Genomic DNA, 16,403 nt, shown 5'->3' with positions numbered 1-16,403 from the left:
CGCGGTTTTAGATGTGTAATTTACATTCTTTTTTAGAAAGTGTCCTTCCCACTACAATTTAACCTAAATCCTCAACCATCACTTTCACGACGAGGCACCATGTCAGGTGTCTGAAAAGCATCGTTTCAACCTGAAGAAGAAGGTAGTGTAACCTTCGAAACGTAGTACAAACTATCTCATACTCACACACGTAAGTTGCTGATTTTTTAATCTTTTAACCTTTAGTTTATATTTGATTGTGAGTAATACGCACATTATCAGTATGTTAATCAGAACGCAGTGGAACTCTGTTCCGGCAAATCAGTTTGATGCCGGAACTCGGTTCCTGCTTTGATACTGGACACTAATTTTATTTACATAATACACCATACAAAAGTTCATCCTTTGGCACATTAATTCTTGTAAACAATAGGTGAAGAGGAAGTTCTTGTACTAAATTTGCCTCCTGTCCAGTCCAGAAATTTAGAAAGAATAACTTTGTTTATGATGTAAATGAAAAATGAATTTCCTGAAATGACAGAATGATAGATCTTGTGTTTATTATATTTGTGTATTTATTTATATTTATTTAATGCAATAATAAAAAAATAATATTTTTTTGGTGGTATGGAATGGTATGCAGTTTGATTTATTTTGATTATTTTAATTCGCTTTTCTACCACTTTTAGCTAATCGTGAAGATGAAGATAAGTGATTATATGATGAAAGTATTTATTTATTTAATTTATTTATTAAAGAGAGACAAATAACACCCATGTCTAAACTGGGATTCGAACCCAGGACTCTGGTGTTGTTGAATTGATTGATTCACTTACCTAGTATGTTCCTAGCATGTTCCAAAAGATTGAACAAAAATTTGCATTTTGTGTAAACTTGTTTTGCACATACTACAAAACCTTAAATGTGTAAAATGTGATATTTGCTAAAGGTAAGAGTGAAGCTGCAAGTAAAAGTACCATTGATTCCTTTAGTATTATGTACAAAGATGTATATTTCATTGTAACAGATCCATAGTAAATTATGAAATATAACAGCAAATATATTTATATGGTAACCTCTGTTTACAGGTACACTCAGAAGAATACCTGGAAAAGAGGTGTCAGGGTACAGGAATCTGTGAATATCAGGAACTATGGCACGGCACAATCAATAATTCAATCCAAAGATCAAACTGTAGCAGTTGACAGTGATATTACATATTCTACAGTCAATTTACAATCTACAAGGAAAGAAGGACAATCTGTAACACCTTCTCCCTCTCAATTGCGCTTTGCTTGCAAGGAATGCAACAATGTGTTTTGGAGCAGACGTGACCTTGTTGTTCACATGAGGATTCACACTGGCGAGAAACCATATGTATGTTCAACTTGCAACAAAGCATTTTCACAGAGAGGAAATCTTAATTGCCATTCAAGAATTCACACTGGTGTAAAGCCATATACATGTCCAGTGTGTGATAAGCCATTCAGTCGGCACCATCACTTCAAGGTTCATTTAAGAATGCATGCTCAGAAACCTTACATGTGCAAAATTTGTTCCAGGGCTTTTGCTAGGAAAGAAGATCTAGAGAGACATTCACTTCTCCCACATACATGATAGGAACAGTTGATTGTGAACAGTGCTGAGTGGAATTTTGTGTTGCTTAGTAGGGACTTCCAGTTGGAAGAACATAACTTTGCTAATTTCTTTGTTGTGGAATCATTAAAATACTATTTCACACTTTTAATTATCATTGAAGCAGGTAGCTATATATGTGAACAAACTATTAGGTAGAAAAATGTATTGTTTTTTCAGACATACATTAATACTGAAAAATGTTTTTTTTTTACAAAGAAATATATTTTTTTTATTTTTGACGATATGTACCAATTATGTTTGCTGGCAATTTAAATAAAGAAAAAAGGAGAGTACAAAACACACACACACATAAAATGTGATTTCTTTTTTTGCAGTACATATACTATATTGCTGTATGAGAATTAATAAATTACCACAAAACTAGAACATTTGCTGTTACTTGAGACTTAACTGCATTCATTATTTTCACAACATGTAGAAAATAGCACAGAATAGGGAGAACTGAAATTTTGTCTTGTCTTAAATCTAAAGTGGCTGTATGTATTGTTTGTATCATTACACAATATTTTTCAATAAAATTTTACACTTAATATTATGAAAGTTTGTTATTATCCATTCAGCATAAATTTGTGCTAACGATAAAGTATGAATTTTCATAAATTTGGAAATTAAAGTGCAAAAATTAAAATACTGCTTAAAAATATGTAAAAATAATACAGTTCTTGATGAATTACTAAGATAAATATACTACAAGGAGACACCAAAATAATAAGTGTGTGCATTTTGCATGCATATATTTATGTATGAACATTTTTGTTGTAACATCTACTTCTCAGTTTTGTATGGAACTTATTTGTCAGAGTGCTAGTTCGTTAATGATCTTTTCTGAATGTAGATTTTCGTATGGATCGAACATTTGATTCTCTGTGCTAGCTTTTCATTTAAGCTATCAAAGGAACTTTGACTGAATGCGTTCATTTCTATGAATTGAGTCTTTTTGTGTCGGCTACCAGATTACCGACTCATATTGTAGTCTTGACTTAGCATAGTGAAAGTAAATGCTTACTGGTTCTATTTCCGTACCGTCGTGGCTTGATTGAACTATGAAGGCTAACTTTCTGAAAGTGTTGTTAGTAAAAAAAAAGGCCGCTCCAATGTCTTTAATATCGGGGTGTAAGAGATACCATTTCTCAAGACACCCAGATGTCAACCTCATCTCTACACCCTGTACATCATTTTGCAAACGAACGAGGGTCTGGTGTCAGTATAATCCTCTACAAGATTTGTGTGCTGTACATATGTGTTTGTAATTGTCGCTTCATCTATTTCATCATATCACAATTCATCCAAATCTTGACAATTAGCCATATTACTCATCATTCAAGGTATTTAATTTCACGTTTGCATGTGATTTGCATATTTTAAATGCTGTTTGGAAAAGCATGAAAAATATAAAGATATCTTCAGGATTTCACCAAAAGTATTTACATGGTAACCTCTGTTTACAGGTACATTCAGAAGAATACCAGGAAAAGGAATGTCAGGGACTATGACACAACAATTCAATCTCAAGACCAAACATTATCAGTAGCAGTTGACGGTGATATTAGGTATTCTACAGTTAATGTAGGACCTACAGGGAAATTAGGACAGTCTGAGGACAGACCTCCCTCTCGGTTTCGTTTTACCTGCAATGAATGCAACAAAGTGTTCGCGAGCAGATCTGACCTTGTAGTTCACATAAGGATTCACACTGGAGAGAAACCATATGTATGTTCGACTTGCAACAAAGCATTCGCACACAAAGGAAATCTTGATACTCATACAAGAATTCATACAGGTGTGAAGCCATATACATGTTCAGTATGTGACAAGCCATTCACTCGTCAATCCAACTTAAATGTTCATTTAAGAATACATGTTCAGAAACCTTACATGTGCAAAATTTGTTCCAAAGCCTTTGCTAGGAAAGAAGACCTAGACATACATTTGCTTCTCCCTCATATTTGATAGAGCAGCTGATAGTGAGCAATGCATACTGAATACAATATTCTTTTACTTTAAAATTTAGATCCATGTAAAACAAGTGACAAAATACCCTTAATTTGTAACTACTGTAAAAGACATACATAATCGTTTCACCACATTTCAGGCATTGGTTTTCCCATTTTGTAGATGTTTTCAAATAAATTTCTCCATGCAGGGGTCTTCACAGATGGGAGGCCATAACTGTACCTCCCAGTTCCCTTAAATCTGGGCTTGCCTCAACTCTCCGTACTGACTATGTATGTAAACACTGGAAAGAAACAGAGAACAATTTGTGCTGTTTGGTTACCAATTGTGTGATAACTTAAAATTTAGTTCATCAATAGTAGAGAAAAAGGAACAAGTGACCATTGTTGTACCCATATTATCTGAAATAAATTTTGAATTTTTGGAGCTGAATTATTTGTAATAGTAAGATACTTTAATGAACTGGTATTTATTTTATTGAACTTAAAGATATAAGTTTGCATAAGCACTGCTGTTATTTTGTAATTTTAGGGATGGGAGACAAAAAAGGAAGAAAAAGTTTACCTACTATGTATGATACATGTGTAGTAAATTGAGAAATATTGAACTGAAAGTTGTACCTTGTGTTTCATAAATAATTGAGGTGTTACAAAAATTTATTGCAATTAAGCTTTTGAACTCACATTAATGAAACCAGTCCAGAAGAATCGAGGAACGCAAACAGTTTGTGTATGTATGTTTTGTTTAAGCTGAGAGTTCATATCCCTGCAGCTAGGTGACACTCAAATCACCCACATCACTCACAGTGTTTTGTGCAATGTTTTGGTCCCCAAGATCACCGGACTTTTCACCGTGTGACTTCTTTTTGTGGGGTTTCATCAAAGACAAGGTATTCGTCTCATTGATGCTGCATGATATTGCTGCCCTAAGAGGTCATATCATCTCAGCGATATACACTATTGTGTCTGTGTGCCATGTCACCATGGTGCACACATTGAAGATTTGTAGGTGTACAAAAGAAACTTTTGAGTTCCTAATTTGTTCTGGACTGGTTTCATTAACGTAAGATCAATACTTGCAATAAGTTTTTGTAACCCCTCAATTATTTATGAAACACCAGGTATTTGTTTAGAGAGAGATCAACATGCTTCATTGTGGTAACACTCAAATCTATCTTCATAACCCAATTTTGGACAATACATTCATGCTGTATATGGTGGGAGGCCAGAAGAAATCGAAATACAACCTTTGTCAGGAAAGTTCCAGGACTGATTTTTTTATTCTTTACCTGTGATATTCAAACACAAGAAATGGGTGTTATTCAATCACCTGATATGTGTTCTGAATAGAAATGGCCTTGGAAGTGTTTCCATGAAAACACACTAGGTGGCAGGGGTGTGCTTAGTAGCCCACTGTTTGGTTGTTGCCGCATTTAGTTGGAAGTTACACAAGTGTCGTGATGGACGTGCATTCCGAGCAGAGAGTTCACATTAACTTTTGTGTTAAGCTGGGAAACCCCTAGTGAAACATGGAATATGATACGGCAAGCATTTGGTGACAAGGCATTATCGAGAAGCCATATCTTTGAATGGCGCAAAAGGTTTCGGAAGGGCAGAGATTCAGTGTAAGATGATCCAAAGACAATGTTGATCCCATTTTTTCATGCTAAACGTTTGGTGCACCAGGAATATCTGCATGAAGGACAAACAATAAACAAAAACCTTTATATTGAGGTCCTGAAACATTTGCGTCAAGCAATTCTGCAGTGCTGTCCTGATTGGTGGGCATCTGGGCAGTGGTTCTTATTGCACGACAATGCAAGACCACATAGTGCTTTATCAGTCCAGGAATATCTGGCCAAGCATCATATCTCTGCTCTGCCACATCCCCCATATTTAGCCGACATTTTACCGTGTGATTATTTTTTTGTCTTCCCATGTGCAAAAACCGCTGAAAGGGAAGCATCATGAAGATATGGGTAGCAATCCAAACGGTTTTGTGACAGATGTGCTGAGAAGCATCCTAGATGAAGCTTTCCCTGCTTGCTTCCATGACCTCCAGAAATTGTGGCAGCTGTATATAGATAGCCGAGGGGACTATTTTTACAAAACCTAGGACCATTAGTTCCTATGTTGAATAAATTATTTTTTACGAGCTCAGTCCTGGAACTTTTCTGACAAAGGTTGTATATTACTATACACATACACATACATACACACACAGGGTGGTCCAAGGTGGACTTTACAACTTTGTAAGTGAATAGAAATTTATTCAGGAACATTATAGAACTGGTCCGGGATAGAACCACCTCACCTAAGTCCGGGATGTAGTGTATATTGAGATGTTACAAAACATTTACCTTAGTGAAACATTAGTTGTCATTTCTAAAAGCATACTCTCACTTTGTGATCAAGGGGTCCTTTTGATTCCAGTGTTCACTGGTGTCCTCTAGCCTTAAAGATGTTTTGCATACAACTATGCTGCCAACTTCCATAGTAAAGTGATTAGCACAGCATGCTACGATGCCAGGGGTCCCACGTTCTAATCCTCACCTGAGCATGGATGTTCTTTGTGAGTATCCTTTCATCAATTTCATAATACTATCACTCATCCTCATAATCACGATTAGCCAAAAGCAGCAGAAAAGTGAAACTAAATAACTTAAATCACTAAGTACATAAACCGAAAGTCACTCCAAGATCTTTAATTTTACTTTTGTGTGAGATTTGTATATTTGTAGTGTGTAAAGGGGAAAACATAAGCTGTTTTGCATTTTGAGTATGTGACTATGCTGCATTTTGTGGCGTTGAGATTTAACTTGAAATCACAATTTACTTCCTGTGGTTTCTAACAGTCCTCGTAGGTGACTTCATAGTATAACTTGAGATTGTCAGCCAAAAGCAACTTTTGAGAATGTTGTATGCAATTCGACAAGTCATCAATGAGTAATAAAAGCAAAAGCAGTATAAGATTGGACGCTTGTGGAACACCAGAATATGATGTAAAGGGGACGATGACGTAAGTGTATTACGATTTGCATTCAAGGAAAAGTGTTTCTTACAAGAGAGGTTAAAAGTTTGCAGCAACTAATATTGTAAAATATTGCAACATCTTTTTACTATGCATGGTGGCATGTATCATTGTAATGAATGCACAGTAAAATGTAAAAATATATCTTCCGGATTACACCAAAGGTATTTACATGGTTACCTCTGTTTACAGGTACACTCAGAAGAATGCCAGTGAAAGAGATGTCATGCTACAAGATTCTGTGGATATGACGGGCTATGACATAACACATTCAATTTTTCAACCCCATGACCAAACACTAGCAATTGACAGTGATATTATGTATTCTACAGTTAATTTAGGATCTGCAAGGAGAGAGGGACAATCTGCAAGATCATCTCCCTCTGAGTTCCGCTTTGCCTGCAGAGAATGCAACAAGGTGTGCGGGAGCAGACAGGACCTTGTAGTTCACATGAGGGTTCACACTGGCGAGAAACCACATGTATGTTCAACTTGCAACAAAGCATTCGCACAGAAAGGAAATCTTGATATCCATTTAAGAATTCACACTGGTGTGAAACCATTTACATGTCCAGTATGTGACAAGTCATTCAATCATAAATCCAACTTGAAAGTTCATTTAAGAATACATGCTCAGAAACCTTACATGTGCAAAATTTGTTCCAAGCCTTTTGCTAAGAAAGAAGACCTAGAGAAACATTCACTTCTCCCTCATATTTGATACAACACTTTATTGTGAGCAATGCGTAGTGAACACAATATTGTTACACTTTACATATACGTACACCACAATCAGCTAAAATTTAAAGTTATTTTCCAATGAGTGAAATAATGTCCTTAATAATATAAGAGATGTAAGTATTGTAGAAGACATACATGGTCGTGTATCAAATTATTATCATTAGCTGAAATTTCGCTGAAGACTGTTTTTGTTAGGTGCTTTTCTGTTTTGTATGAATTTGGTTCCAATCAAAGAACATAACTTATCTAATTTTTTGTGAAACTGTGAAAGAATCATTTCACACTTTGATGTGCTAGTGAAGTAGTATTTATTTGAAATTTTTAATAGCTATTAGGAAGAAAGTTACAATGAAAATTTCATGTTTTTTCAGACATACAAAAATGGAAAAATGTTTAATTATTCAAAGAAAACATGTCTTTATATGTGACAATACGCACCAATTATATTTTGCTAGCAATTGAAATTGAGAAAAGAAAAGCACAAGCATGAATTTGGTGTATTCGCAGTGTGTGTATTATATTGCAATAGAAGAGAAAAAAATTACCACAAAAGTAGAACATTCACACTTACATGAGATTTAACTGCAATTATATCTTTTGCCACTACATATGTACACATTGTAATATGTTGAAAGTGAGCTAACACATAATGTGCAGAAACTGAAATTTTGTTTTATCTCTAATTTAAAATGTTGATTTCCAATATGGTGAACTTTTCCATGAGGCAGTAGTAGTTGGACTAGTTTTGTTAGTGTTGCATGTTTCTGTGTGCATTGCTTGTATCATTATACAAATTTTGTCAATAAAATTATAAACTTACGAAAGTATCTTTAAATATTTAATAAATATTAATTAATGAAAGAAAATATTATTCCACATTAGTGATGCATATTCTAGTTTTGGCTGTACGTAGGGATAGTAAAAGTTTTGTTGGTTCTAATTTTGTGAAATCATGGCTTGATCGGATTATATAGCCTAAATTCGTGAAAACATTGTTAGTAACCTTTTCAGTATGCTTATAAACTTGTGCTTGGTATCCAAGGTCACTGTGAGGTCTTTAATTTCACTTTCGCATGTGATTTGTATATTTTTAATGCAGTATGATTTAACTTAGTAGCTGCTGTGGCTCAGTCGGTAACGTCTCAGACTACCGTGCTAAAGGTCCCAGATTCGATCCCCGGCTGGTTCAAATCCGGTAACTTTTTTAACGGAAGCGGCCCCGGTGCCCACCCAGCATCGAATGACATGGGTACCTGGGGGTAAAGGCGGTCAGGGGCATGATGCTGATCACATTTCCCACACTCACGACCAGATCAAGAAAGTGTGGGGTGTATAAAGTGGGTACCTGGAGGAAACTCCGGGGGGGGGGGGGGGGGGGTAAAGGTGGCCAGGGGGCATGGTGTTGATCATATCATTCCCACCTTTGGCCGTGATCGAGAATGTACAGGGACCTAACCCCACATCCCCTATATGCCTTCGTGGCATGGTGCATAGCACAGGAGAGCACTTTACTTTTTTTGCACACATGGTTTAACTTAAGGCATTTTGAATTTTAAGCAAGTGGTTATACTGCATTTTGTGGAGTTGAGATCTAACTTGTTATTTTTACACCAATAATTCACTCTGTTTTCACCTTCCTGTGATTTCAAAGAGTCCTTGTAGGTGGTTATTTCGTGGTATAGCTTCAGCAACTTTTGAGAACATTGTATGCAATTTGGTAAATCATTGATAAATAATAAAAACAAAAGTGCTTGAAGATTGGACCCTTGTGTTACGCCAGATTATGTTGTAAAGGGGCAAGTTGTGATTTTTCTGTATACTACCATTAGCGTTTGATGGCCAAATATGAAGCAAAGAAATTAAAGTATTATGTGAAATATTGAATGAAGCGATTTTATGTAGTAATATATCATGAACAATTTTGTCAAATGCAGTAGTAAAATTGGTTTATATTGCAACCAACTTGTCCTTTGTTATGTAGTAATGACTGAAGTTCGCTAAGTTTGTCACTGTAGACCACAGTAAATTCATGCTGATTGGGAGAAATTACTGAATGAATTGACATGTGATAACATTCTCTTAATGATGTTTTCCACTTTAAGGGGAAAATATTGGTAACAGAGAAATGATAAAATTTGCAGCAAGGGATATTTTAAAATATCGAAATATCTTTTTGCTATATATGGTGGTGTCATTGTAATGAATCCATAGTAAAATATGAAAATAATAGGTCTGAGTCGATACCGCAGAAGCAGAAGGTTGACAAGATCAAAGTTTGGGCAAAGTACAAGTTGCTCCTAAATTCATTTCCAATTCCTGATGGCTTGCAAACTCATGGGGCAAGAAAGGTGAATTTTTTTAAACTGCCATTACTATCATACTGGCTGTTTCAAGGCCAGATGATTGCAGATTTTTTGGGAATGATGCATGGAGGAAATTGTGGAATTGATTTTCTTTTATCTACATTGTTCCTTTTCCCTTCTCTGTAAGTCTTTTATGTGATGGTATCGGTTGATACCACAGTGACGTCTTTTTTATTGCAAATGGCAGAGAATAAGGGGGGTGTAGAGAGAGCTGGCCAGATGAGGAATATTTTAATATTATTGTAATAACTGTCGCATTTGTCCTTCTATCAACCCACACAATAAGAATGCATAGTGTTTACATGAAATTGAAGAAGACACACAGTTCACAATTTTTTTTGTGTAACTGTAACACTTGAAAAAGTCTTGCAACTTCTTTCTTTGCATCCTCAAGAGGTAGAGAGAAACTTTCATAATATTTTTATTTTTAGAAGAATGGAATGTGATGAGTTTTTGTGGCTTGGTAACTAGCCTTTGTTATTTTAATATATATAGAATTGTATCAGTATCGGTGAGAGTATTAGCATTGGTATTGGTTCAAACTGGTATCTGCTCAGCCATAGAAAATAGAGATATCTTCAGGATAACGATAAATGTATTTACATGGTAACCTCTGTTTACAGGTACACTCAGAAGAATACCAGGAAAAGTGATGTCAAGGTACAAGAATCTGTACTTATCAGGGACTATACCTTGACAGAATCAGTAATTAAATCCCATAACCAAACAGTAGCAATTGACAGGGATATTAAGTATTCTATGGTTAATGTAGAATCTACAGGGAAGGAAGGAAAATCTGCAAGACCTTCTCCCTCTCAATTTGGTTTTACGTGCAATGAATGCAACAAGGTGTTTGGGAAGAGATCTGACCTTGTAGTTCACATAAGGGTTGATACTGGTGAGAAACCATATGTATGTTCAACTTGCAACAAAGCATTTGCACAGAGGTCATCTTCATACCCATTCAAGAATTCACACAGGTGTGAAGCCTTATACATGTCCAGTATGTGACAAGTCATTCAGTCTGCAACACCACTTAAGAGCTCATTTAGGAATGCATGTTCAGAAACCTTACATGTGCAAAATTTGTACCAGGCCTTTTGCTAGGAAAGATGATCTGGAGATACATTCACTTCTGCCTCACACTTGATAGGAACAGTTGGTTGTGAGCAAGGTTGAATGGAATATTCTTTGACTGAATTTTTTCTTCAGTGTATATGCAAAGTTATTTTCCATATAAAACAAGTATATAATTTAATACATGGTCATGTATCAAATTATCATTGGCTGAAATTTCACTGAAGCCAATAATTGCGAGGCTTTTCTTTAGTTCTGTATTCAGTTTCAATTGGAAGAACATACCTTTCCTAATTTCTGTGAAACAGGGAAAGAATTATTTCACACTTTAAAGTGCTAGTGAGTTAGTATTTTATTGAATAAGCTATGAGGATGAAAGTTTTATTGAAAATGTCTTGTTTATCTGTGACATTACACACAAGTTATATGCTAGCAATTGAAATAAGAAAAAAATAGACATACAAACACGAATTTTGGTGTATATGCAATGTGTGTACTATATTGCAATGATTATTAAAAAATACCACAAATGTAGAACATCCACACTTTCATGAGATTTAACTGCAATCATACTTTTTTGCTACTTCATGTGTACAAATTGCGGAACAATTACACAATACGGGAAGTATCTCCGATTGCTTTCAAATTCAGCATACTCATTAATTTTGGCATCCTAATCACAAATCTGCAGTTAAAAATTGGCGGTCACTTCTAGAAAATGCGAAATAAGTAGAAATAAGGGGGTCCGTGAACGAAGTAAACACCGGTGATTTATAAAGGAAACAACAATTTTTTGCAATGATTAGCGTTCAAAATCTATGTTTATGAATACCCTGAATTTTAAGTATGCTTGCCTAACCTAACCTAATGGTTCGTGGGGCAAGTATGTTTTCCACATTTACTGAAGATGCCATATTATCACATGTAAAGCAACACTCTATGAAAGTTCACTTGTTCACATCATCAAACATAGTGACCATGATAGTGTATCGACAATCATAGCGGTAATGTATGCACGGTATTTTGCATTTTCTAGACGTGACCGCCAATTTTTAACTGCAGATTCGTGATTTCGAGGTCAAAATTATTTAATAAACCAAATTTGAAAGAAGATGGAGATAATTCCTGTATTCTGTAATTATACCCAAATTGCAATATGTCAAAAGTTCGGTACAGAATTGGGAGAAACTGAAATTTTGTTTTATCTCTAAATTTCAAATGATGATTTGCAACAAAATGTGGTGAACTTTTCCATCAGGCAGTAGTAGTTGGACCTTCAATTAGGTTAGTTTCATGTGTTTACATGTACTGCTTGTATCATTACACAAATTGTGTCAATGAAAGCAGGGAGTCGTAACGTACCCAATTTGCGTTACACGGTACGTTCCATTTTGTAGGAGGAAAAGTATGGTTCCACTGCTGGTACCCATGTAACGTAACGAAATGCAATATGTTATAGACTGACGTTACAAGGAACGTAACAAAATGTATTGTGGTAGATATTAACGTTATAAAGGAACGGAACGAAATGAGCACATTGGAACATAACGTAATATGCAATATGGTATATACTACCGTTACAAGTTACAAGGAACGTAGTAACGAAATGCAATATGGTATATACTAGCGTTACAAAAAAACGTAACGAAATGCAACATGGTAGTAAATAACGGTATACATAGGAACGTAATGAATGCAATCCTCCGTAACGGAATGAAGTGAAAGGCAATATGGTTAATTAACGTTACATAGGAATGTAACAAAATGTAAACCACTGTAGCGGAACGGAACAAAATGCAGTTGGGTACATACCATCTACATAAGGAACGTAAATAAATTCAGTATGGTAGATGTTAACGTTACAAGGAAAGAACAATTCACAAATGTTAGCTAGTAACGTTATAGGCGCGTGACGAATATAATCTATTTAACATCACGGAAGAAAAAGGAATAGCCAAAATCTCTTACCTTTCATTGGAACATTGCGAAAAATAACTCAGTATATCGTATGGGATTAATGTGAAATAGCCGTTAAAAATATGGTTGTTTGTAAAAAAATGAATTTCAACCAGGGTTGTTAAAGGGTCAGGAATTTTAAATCAATTCAATTCCGGTTCAGCAGGGAATATTAGCAAGCATAAATGGATCTGGACCGTAAAGAGCCTTTTTATGTATTTCAGATCGTTCCAGGGACCTTTTCTCCTGATCAATTGAAATACGGCAAAGGGACCTTCTTTCCGGATCAATTAAAAGACGGTCTAAGTTCCATATTGAAATGAAAGAATACGCAACTTGGACCGAATTTAAACTGTGCGATAAAAAAGTTTCCAGTCTTGTTGCGGAACCCAATAGAACCCATTAGAATTTATGGGTTCGTGGACGTGTAACAACCCTGATTTGATATTAAATTACATTTTTGGCTCGAAATTGAATAAAGCTTCCAACTAGTGTAGAAAGGAGTAGCAATAGGCGTGCGCACGGGGTGCAAGGGGAGGGGTAAAATGCCCCCCTCGTCATGGACATCAGAGAAATATGCCATATGCAATTGCATATTAACCCGATAATAGTGTTGCCCCCTCAAGAAACACCACTTGAATTCGAAATTATCGCATTCCTGCATCCCCATTATAATAATTAATGTAAATTAGTATGACAAATCAAATTATACGTGTGAAATATATACTTTTAGCTGACATTCGTTTTCTAAAGGGGAGAGGTGGCCATCCTCGCCCCCCTTCCAGATTTCCATGCCCTTATATTATTATACTTTATTCCAGAAATTTAGGGTAGAGGAATCATATCGCCGGTTATTAAACGATATTATGCTCTTGAAGAAAATGAAGTATTTTGAAGCCGATGAAAGTTCACAAAGGAACAACGGCGGAAGAAGGTGCAGTGGCACAACCACAGGGGACAGGGGAGATTAGCCCTCAAACTTGTACAGAAATCAATTCTAGGAGGTAAGGAAGGCAAACATTGGACTATAGAAAGAAAGGTTGCAGAATCTAAGAGTAGCAAGACAAAAGGATACTCAAGATGGATTTAGTTTTCACGTCTTTCGTGCACTATTTCTTCCAGACGGCAAGAGCACCTGCAAGGGGGCACAGAGGGGCAATTGCCCCCTCTCGATTTCTATCTTTATACCAATTTTAAAAAAAGTTATATAAACTTGGACAGTTGCTGCTGATTACGGTGTAAGTTTTGTCCGTGTAAGGTAATAAATAGATTTATTATTAATTTTTGAAGCCGCACCGTTCATTTATAAACACACTGTATATGAGTCATTGTGAATTCGAGTCAATTTAAACATTTTGCGTTGTTGCGAGATTATCTATTAGGATACAATTTGGACATAAACAATCTAAGTAGAAAAAGTGCATCTTGTATATCAAAATTGCCATGTCCATCTGATCTCCGAAAGTAGTGTTTAGCACGTCATTTTTCAAGTATATGATTGATTGATTTGGTGTTTTGAGTCCACTTTATGCACAGTAAGGCCAATCGGGACTGAACCTTCAGTTTGAAGTGGAATCCGAACCACTTGTGCCTCCACCGGGTATCGAACCCGGGACCCCTTGATTACTAGGCGACGACGCAACCACTGCGCCATCGGGGAGGCCATTTCAAGTATAGTCCATGATTGTATCTAGTATATGAATGAGATTTGTCCCTCCTCTCAAACAATTCGTGGCTTGTCCCCACCGAACGAAGTGTGTCACTTATAAATTAAGTTTCCGAAAGCAGGCATTATGCATGAACAGAACAAAAAATACTCCTGAGAAATTACAAACATTATAAGCCAGTTCGTGACCGGGAGTTATTGACGGTCTCCCCCCCCCCCCAACCTATCCACTTTAGGTCCCGGGTTCGAGTCCTGGTCTGTAAATATCTTTTTTAGGTGTCTCTTCATCAATTTCATCTATTTATCATCCATCTTCATAGTTTCGATTAATTATCAAAGTGACAAAAGCAAAGCAAAATAAGAACAAATAAAAATAATTGCAAAATGACTACAATGTCAGAACTACATTTGAAAAATAAAATGCGAGCAGAAGATTCATTTTCAAACAGGTATTTGGGTAGAATTGTGTAGACAGACAGCATGCTCCCGAAAGTTGCCAATCCACGTGTAGCATGACCTTCGATACTGGGGTTGCGCTTTTTCAGGAAAGTTTTCTCGACCCTCCTCAGGCGTCTTATCAAGAATGCCTCAGTGTTCGTAGCATTGCCAACTTATTTTCCGTCGGAAAAAGTATTTTTCCTCCTATTTAATCTGCGGTTGGCTCTACAATACATACAACAACTGAATTACGGCGAAGTAGGTTAGAAACCCTGCGTGCTCAACAGCAGCTTCGATAAGGCACCTGATTGTTTCGAGCTGAACCAGGAAATGGGCGATCTTTATTCCCCAAGGCCATTCCGTAAAACTAATGCCACAAGAAGTTTTCTGTGTGGATTTGAGAGCATGAAATTGTAGGCTGATGATAGTACTAGAAGACGTCAAGTGGATTTTTTTTCTGTTTCGTTTTGTTATATAGCTTTCCTACCTATATAGTTTGAATAACTAATCAATCATTTGATGAGTAGACAAACACGAAGAAGCCGATCCCGTGACAAATTAGTTAGCGTAATACACTGCGAAGTCTAATGTCGGATTAGAAAATATGGATGGGTCATTTGTCTTTATACCACTTCCATCACCTATCACATCCTTTATCATCGCGATTAACCGAAAGTGGTAGACGCGAAATAAAAATAGAACCTTTGCATGAATGTCCGAAAAAAAGGCAAGGGCACGAACCACCTGGAAAAGGAAAGTCAACCAAAAATTATATATATCGCGCAATTGCATTTTAGCTATAATAATATATGTTAATTATTGCATGAACATGCTTGAGGGGAGGGTGGGGGAACACAATTTTTATCCCGAAATTTTGGAATTTTGAGAGTTAGCCCCCTCCCCCTCGCCACATATTTGCAAAAATTTCATATAGTCTGAATCTCTGGTTCATTCCGCGTACAACGGTATATCACTCATCTCTCTAGGACAATTAGCTTCCGATCTACACTTATTTAATTGAAACTCTGCATTTTGCTCAAAATCGGCTCGGTACCCAGAGGCTTACTTGTGAAAAAGGTCTTGGGCGTCAAAAGGTTAAAACAAGACAAACTTTCATTCTAACCTCAGTCAATTGTGGGAGCTGCTTAGAAGTAGTAGTGTTGCTGGTATGGTGGACTTCGGTTCTTACTTTTGCTTTTAACAGATAGATACATTTTGAATAATAGTGAAATCAAAGTAATCGATTATTTTACCGAATGACAAAGTTATAATGGAATTGTGTTATCTCCATTACAGAACAACTACCTAATCTCATTCAATTCCAGTGTTCTATCTGGTAGATAGATATATCAACCTTTGCAATGATGTAAACTTTCAGTGCAATGGCGACAAAAGTCCAAGAACTATAATGTCAAACTTTAAAGGTTTCCTGACAAAATAAAAAAGGGACAGATCATTTACATTCTCAATGGACATGTTGAAAAAAAGACTAATATTCATTTTTTAAAATTTCTTTTTTTAGCGTAGGTAAAAGGAAGTCA

At 36.0% G+C, this 16,403-nt stretch overlaps 2 protein-coding genes across 11 annotated transcripts in view; both read left to right on the top strand.

The window, feature by feature from the left end:
* The window catches only part of LOC145992069 (uncharacterized), a 343,509-nt gene that overhangs the window by 132,654 nt on the left and 194,452 nt on the right, over nucleotides 1–16,403 (top strand). Inside the window, exon 4 of one of the 10 annotated variants that reach the window (XM_083128247.1) lies at nucleotides 6,814–7,512. The exons of the other annotated variants lie outside the window; for them this stretch is intronic. Within the exon in view, the coding sequence (XP_082984373.1) occupies nucleotides 6,814–7,342 (529 nt within the window). The 3' untranslated portion in view covers nucleotides 7,343–7,512. Of the gene's footprint in view, nucleotides 1–6,813; nucleotides 7,513–16,403 lie in introns of those variants that run through there. 10 annotated transcript variants of the gene reach the window in all.
* On the top strand, nucleotides 1,048–3,870 carry LOC145992838 (uncharacterized). Its single transcript, XM_083129234.1, has 2 exons — nucleotides 1,048–1,580; nucleotides 3,087–3,870. Exons 1-2 carry the CDS (start codon nucleotides 1,048–1,050, stop codon nucleotides 3,586–3,588), a joined length of 1,035 nt encoding a protein of 344 aa, XP_082985360.1. The 3' UTR covers nucleotides 3,589–3,870.

Source organism: Lepisma saccharinum, chromosome 9 (assembly GCF_977018435.1).
Source record: "Lepisma saccharinum chromosome 9, izLepSacc3.1, whole genome shotgun sequence".
NCBI lineage: Eukaryota > Metazoa > Arthropoda > Insecta > Zygentoma > Lepismatidae > Lepisma > Lepisma saccharinum.
The sequence above is the reverse complement of the archived record's forward strand: the minus strand, read 5'-3'. Positions and strand labels throughout refer to the sequence as shown.

Coding starts and splice junctions, on each gene's coding strand:
- LOC145992838 (XM_083129234.1), top strand. CDS start 1,048: ATGGTAACCTCTGTTTACAGGTACACTCAGAAGAATACCTGGAAAAGA. Junction 1,581..3,086: donor GATCTAGAGAGACATTCACT/TCTCCCACATAC, acceptor CTCTGTTTACAG/GTACATTCAGAAGAATACCA.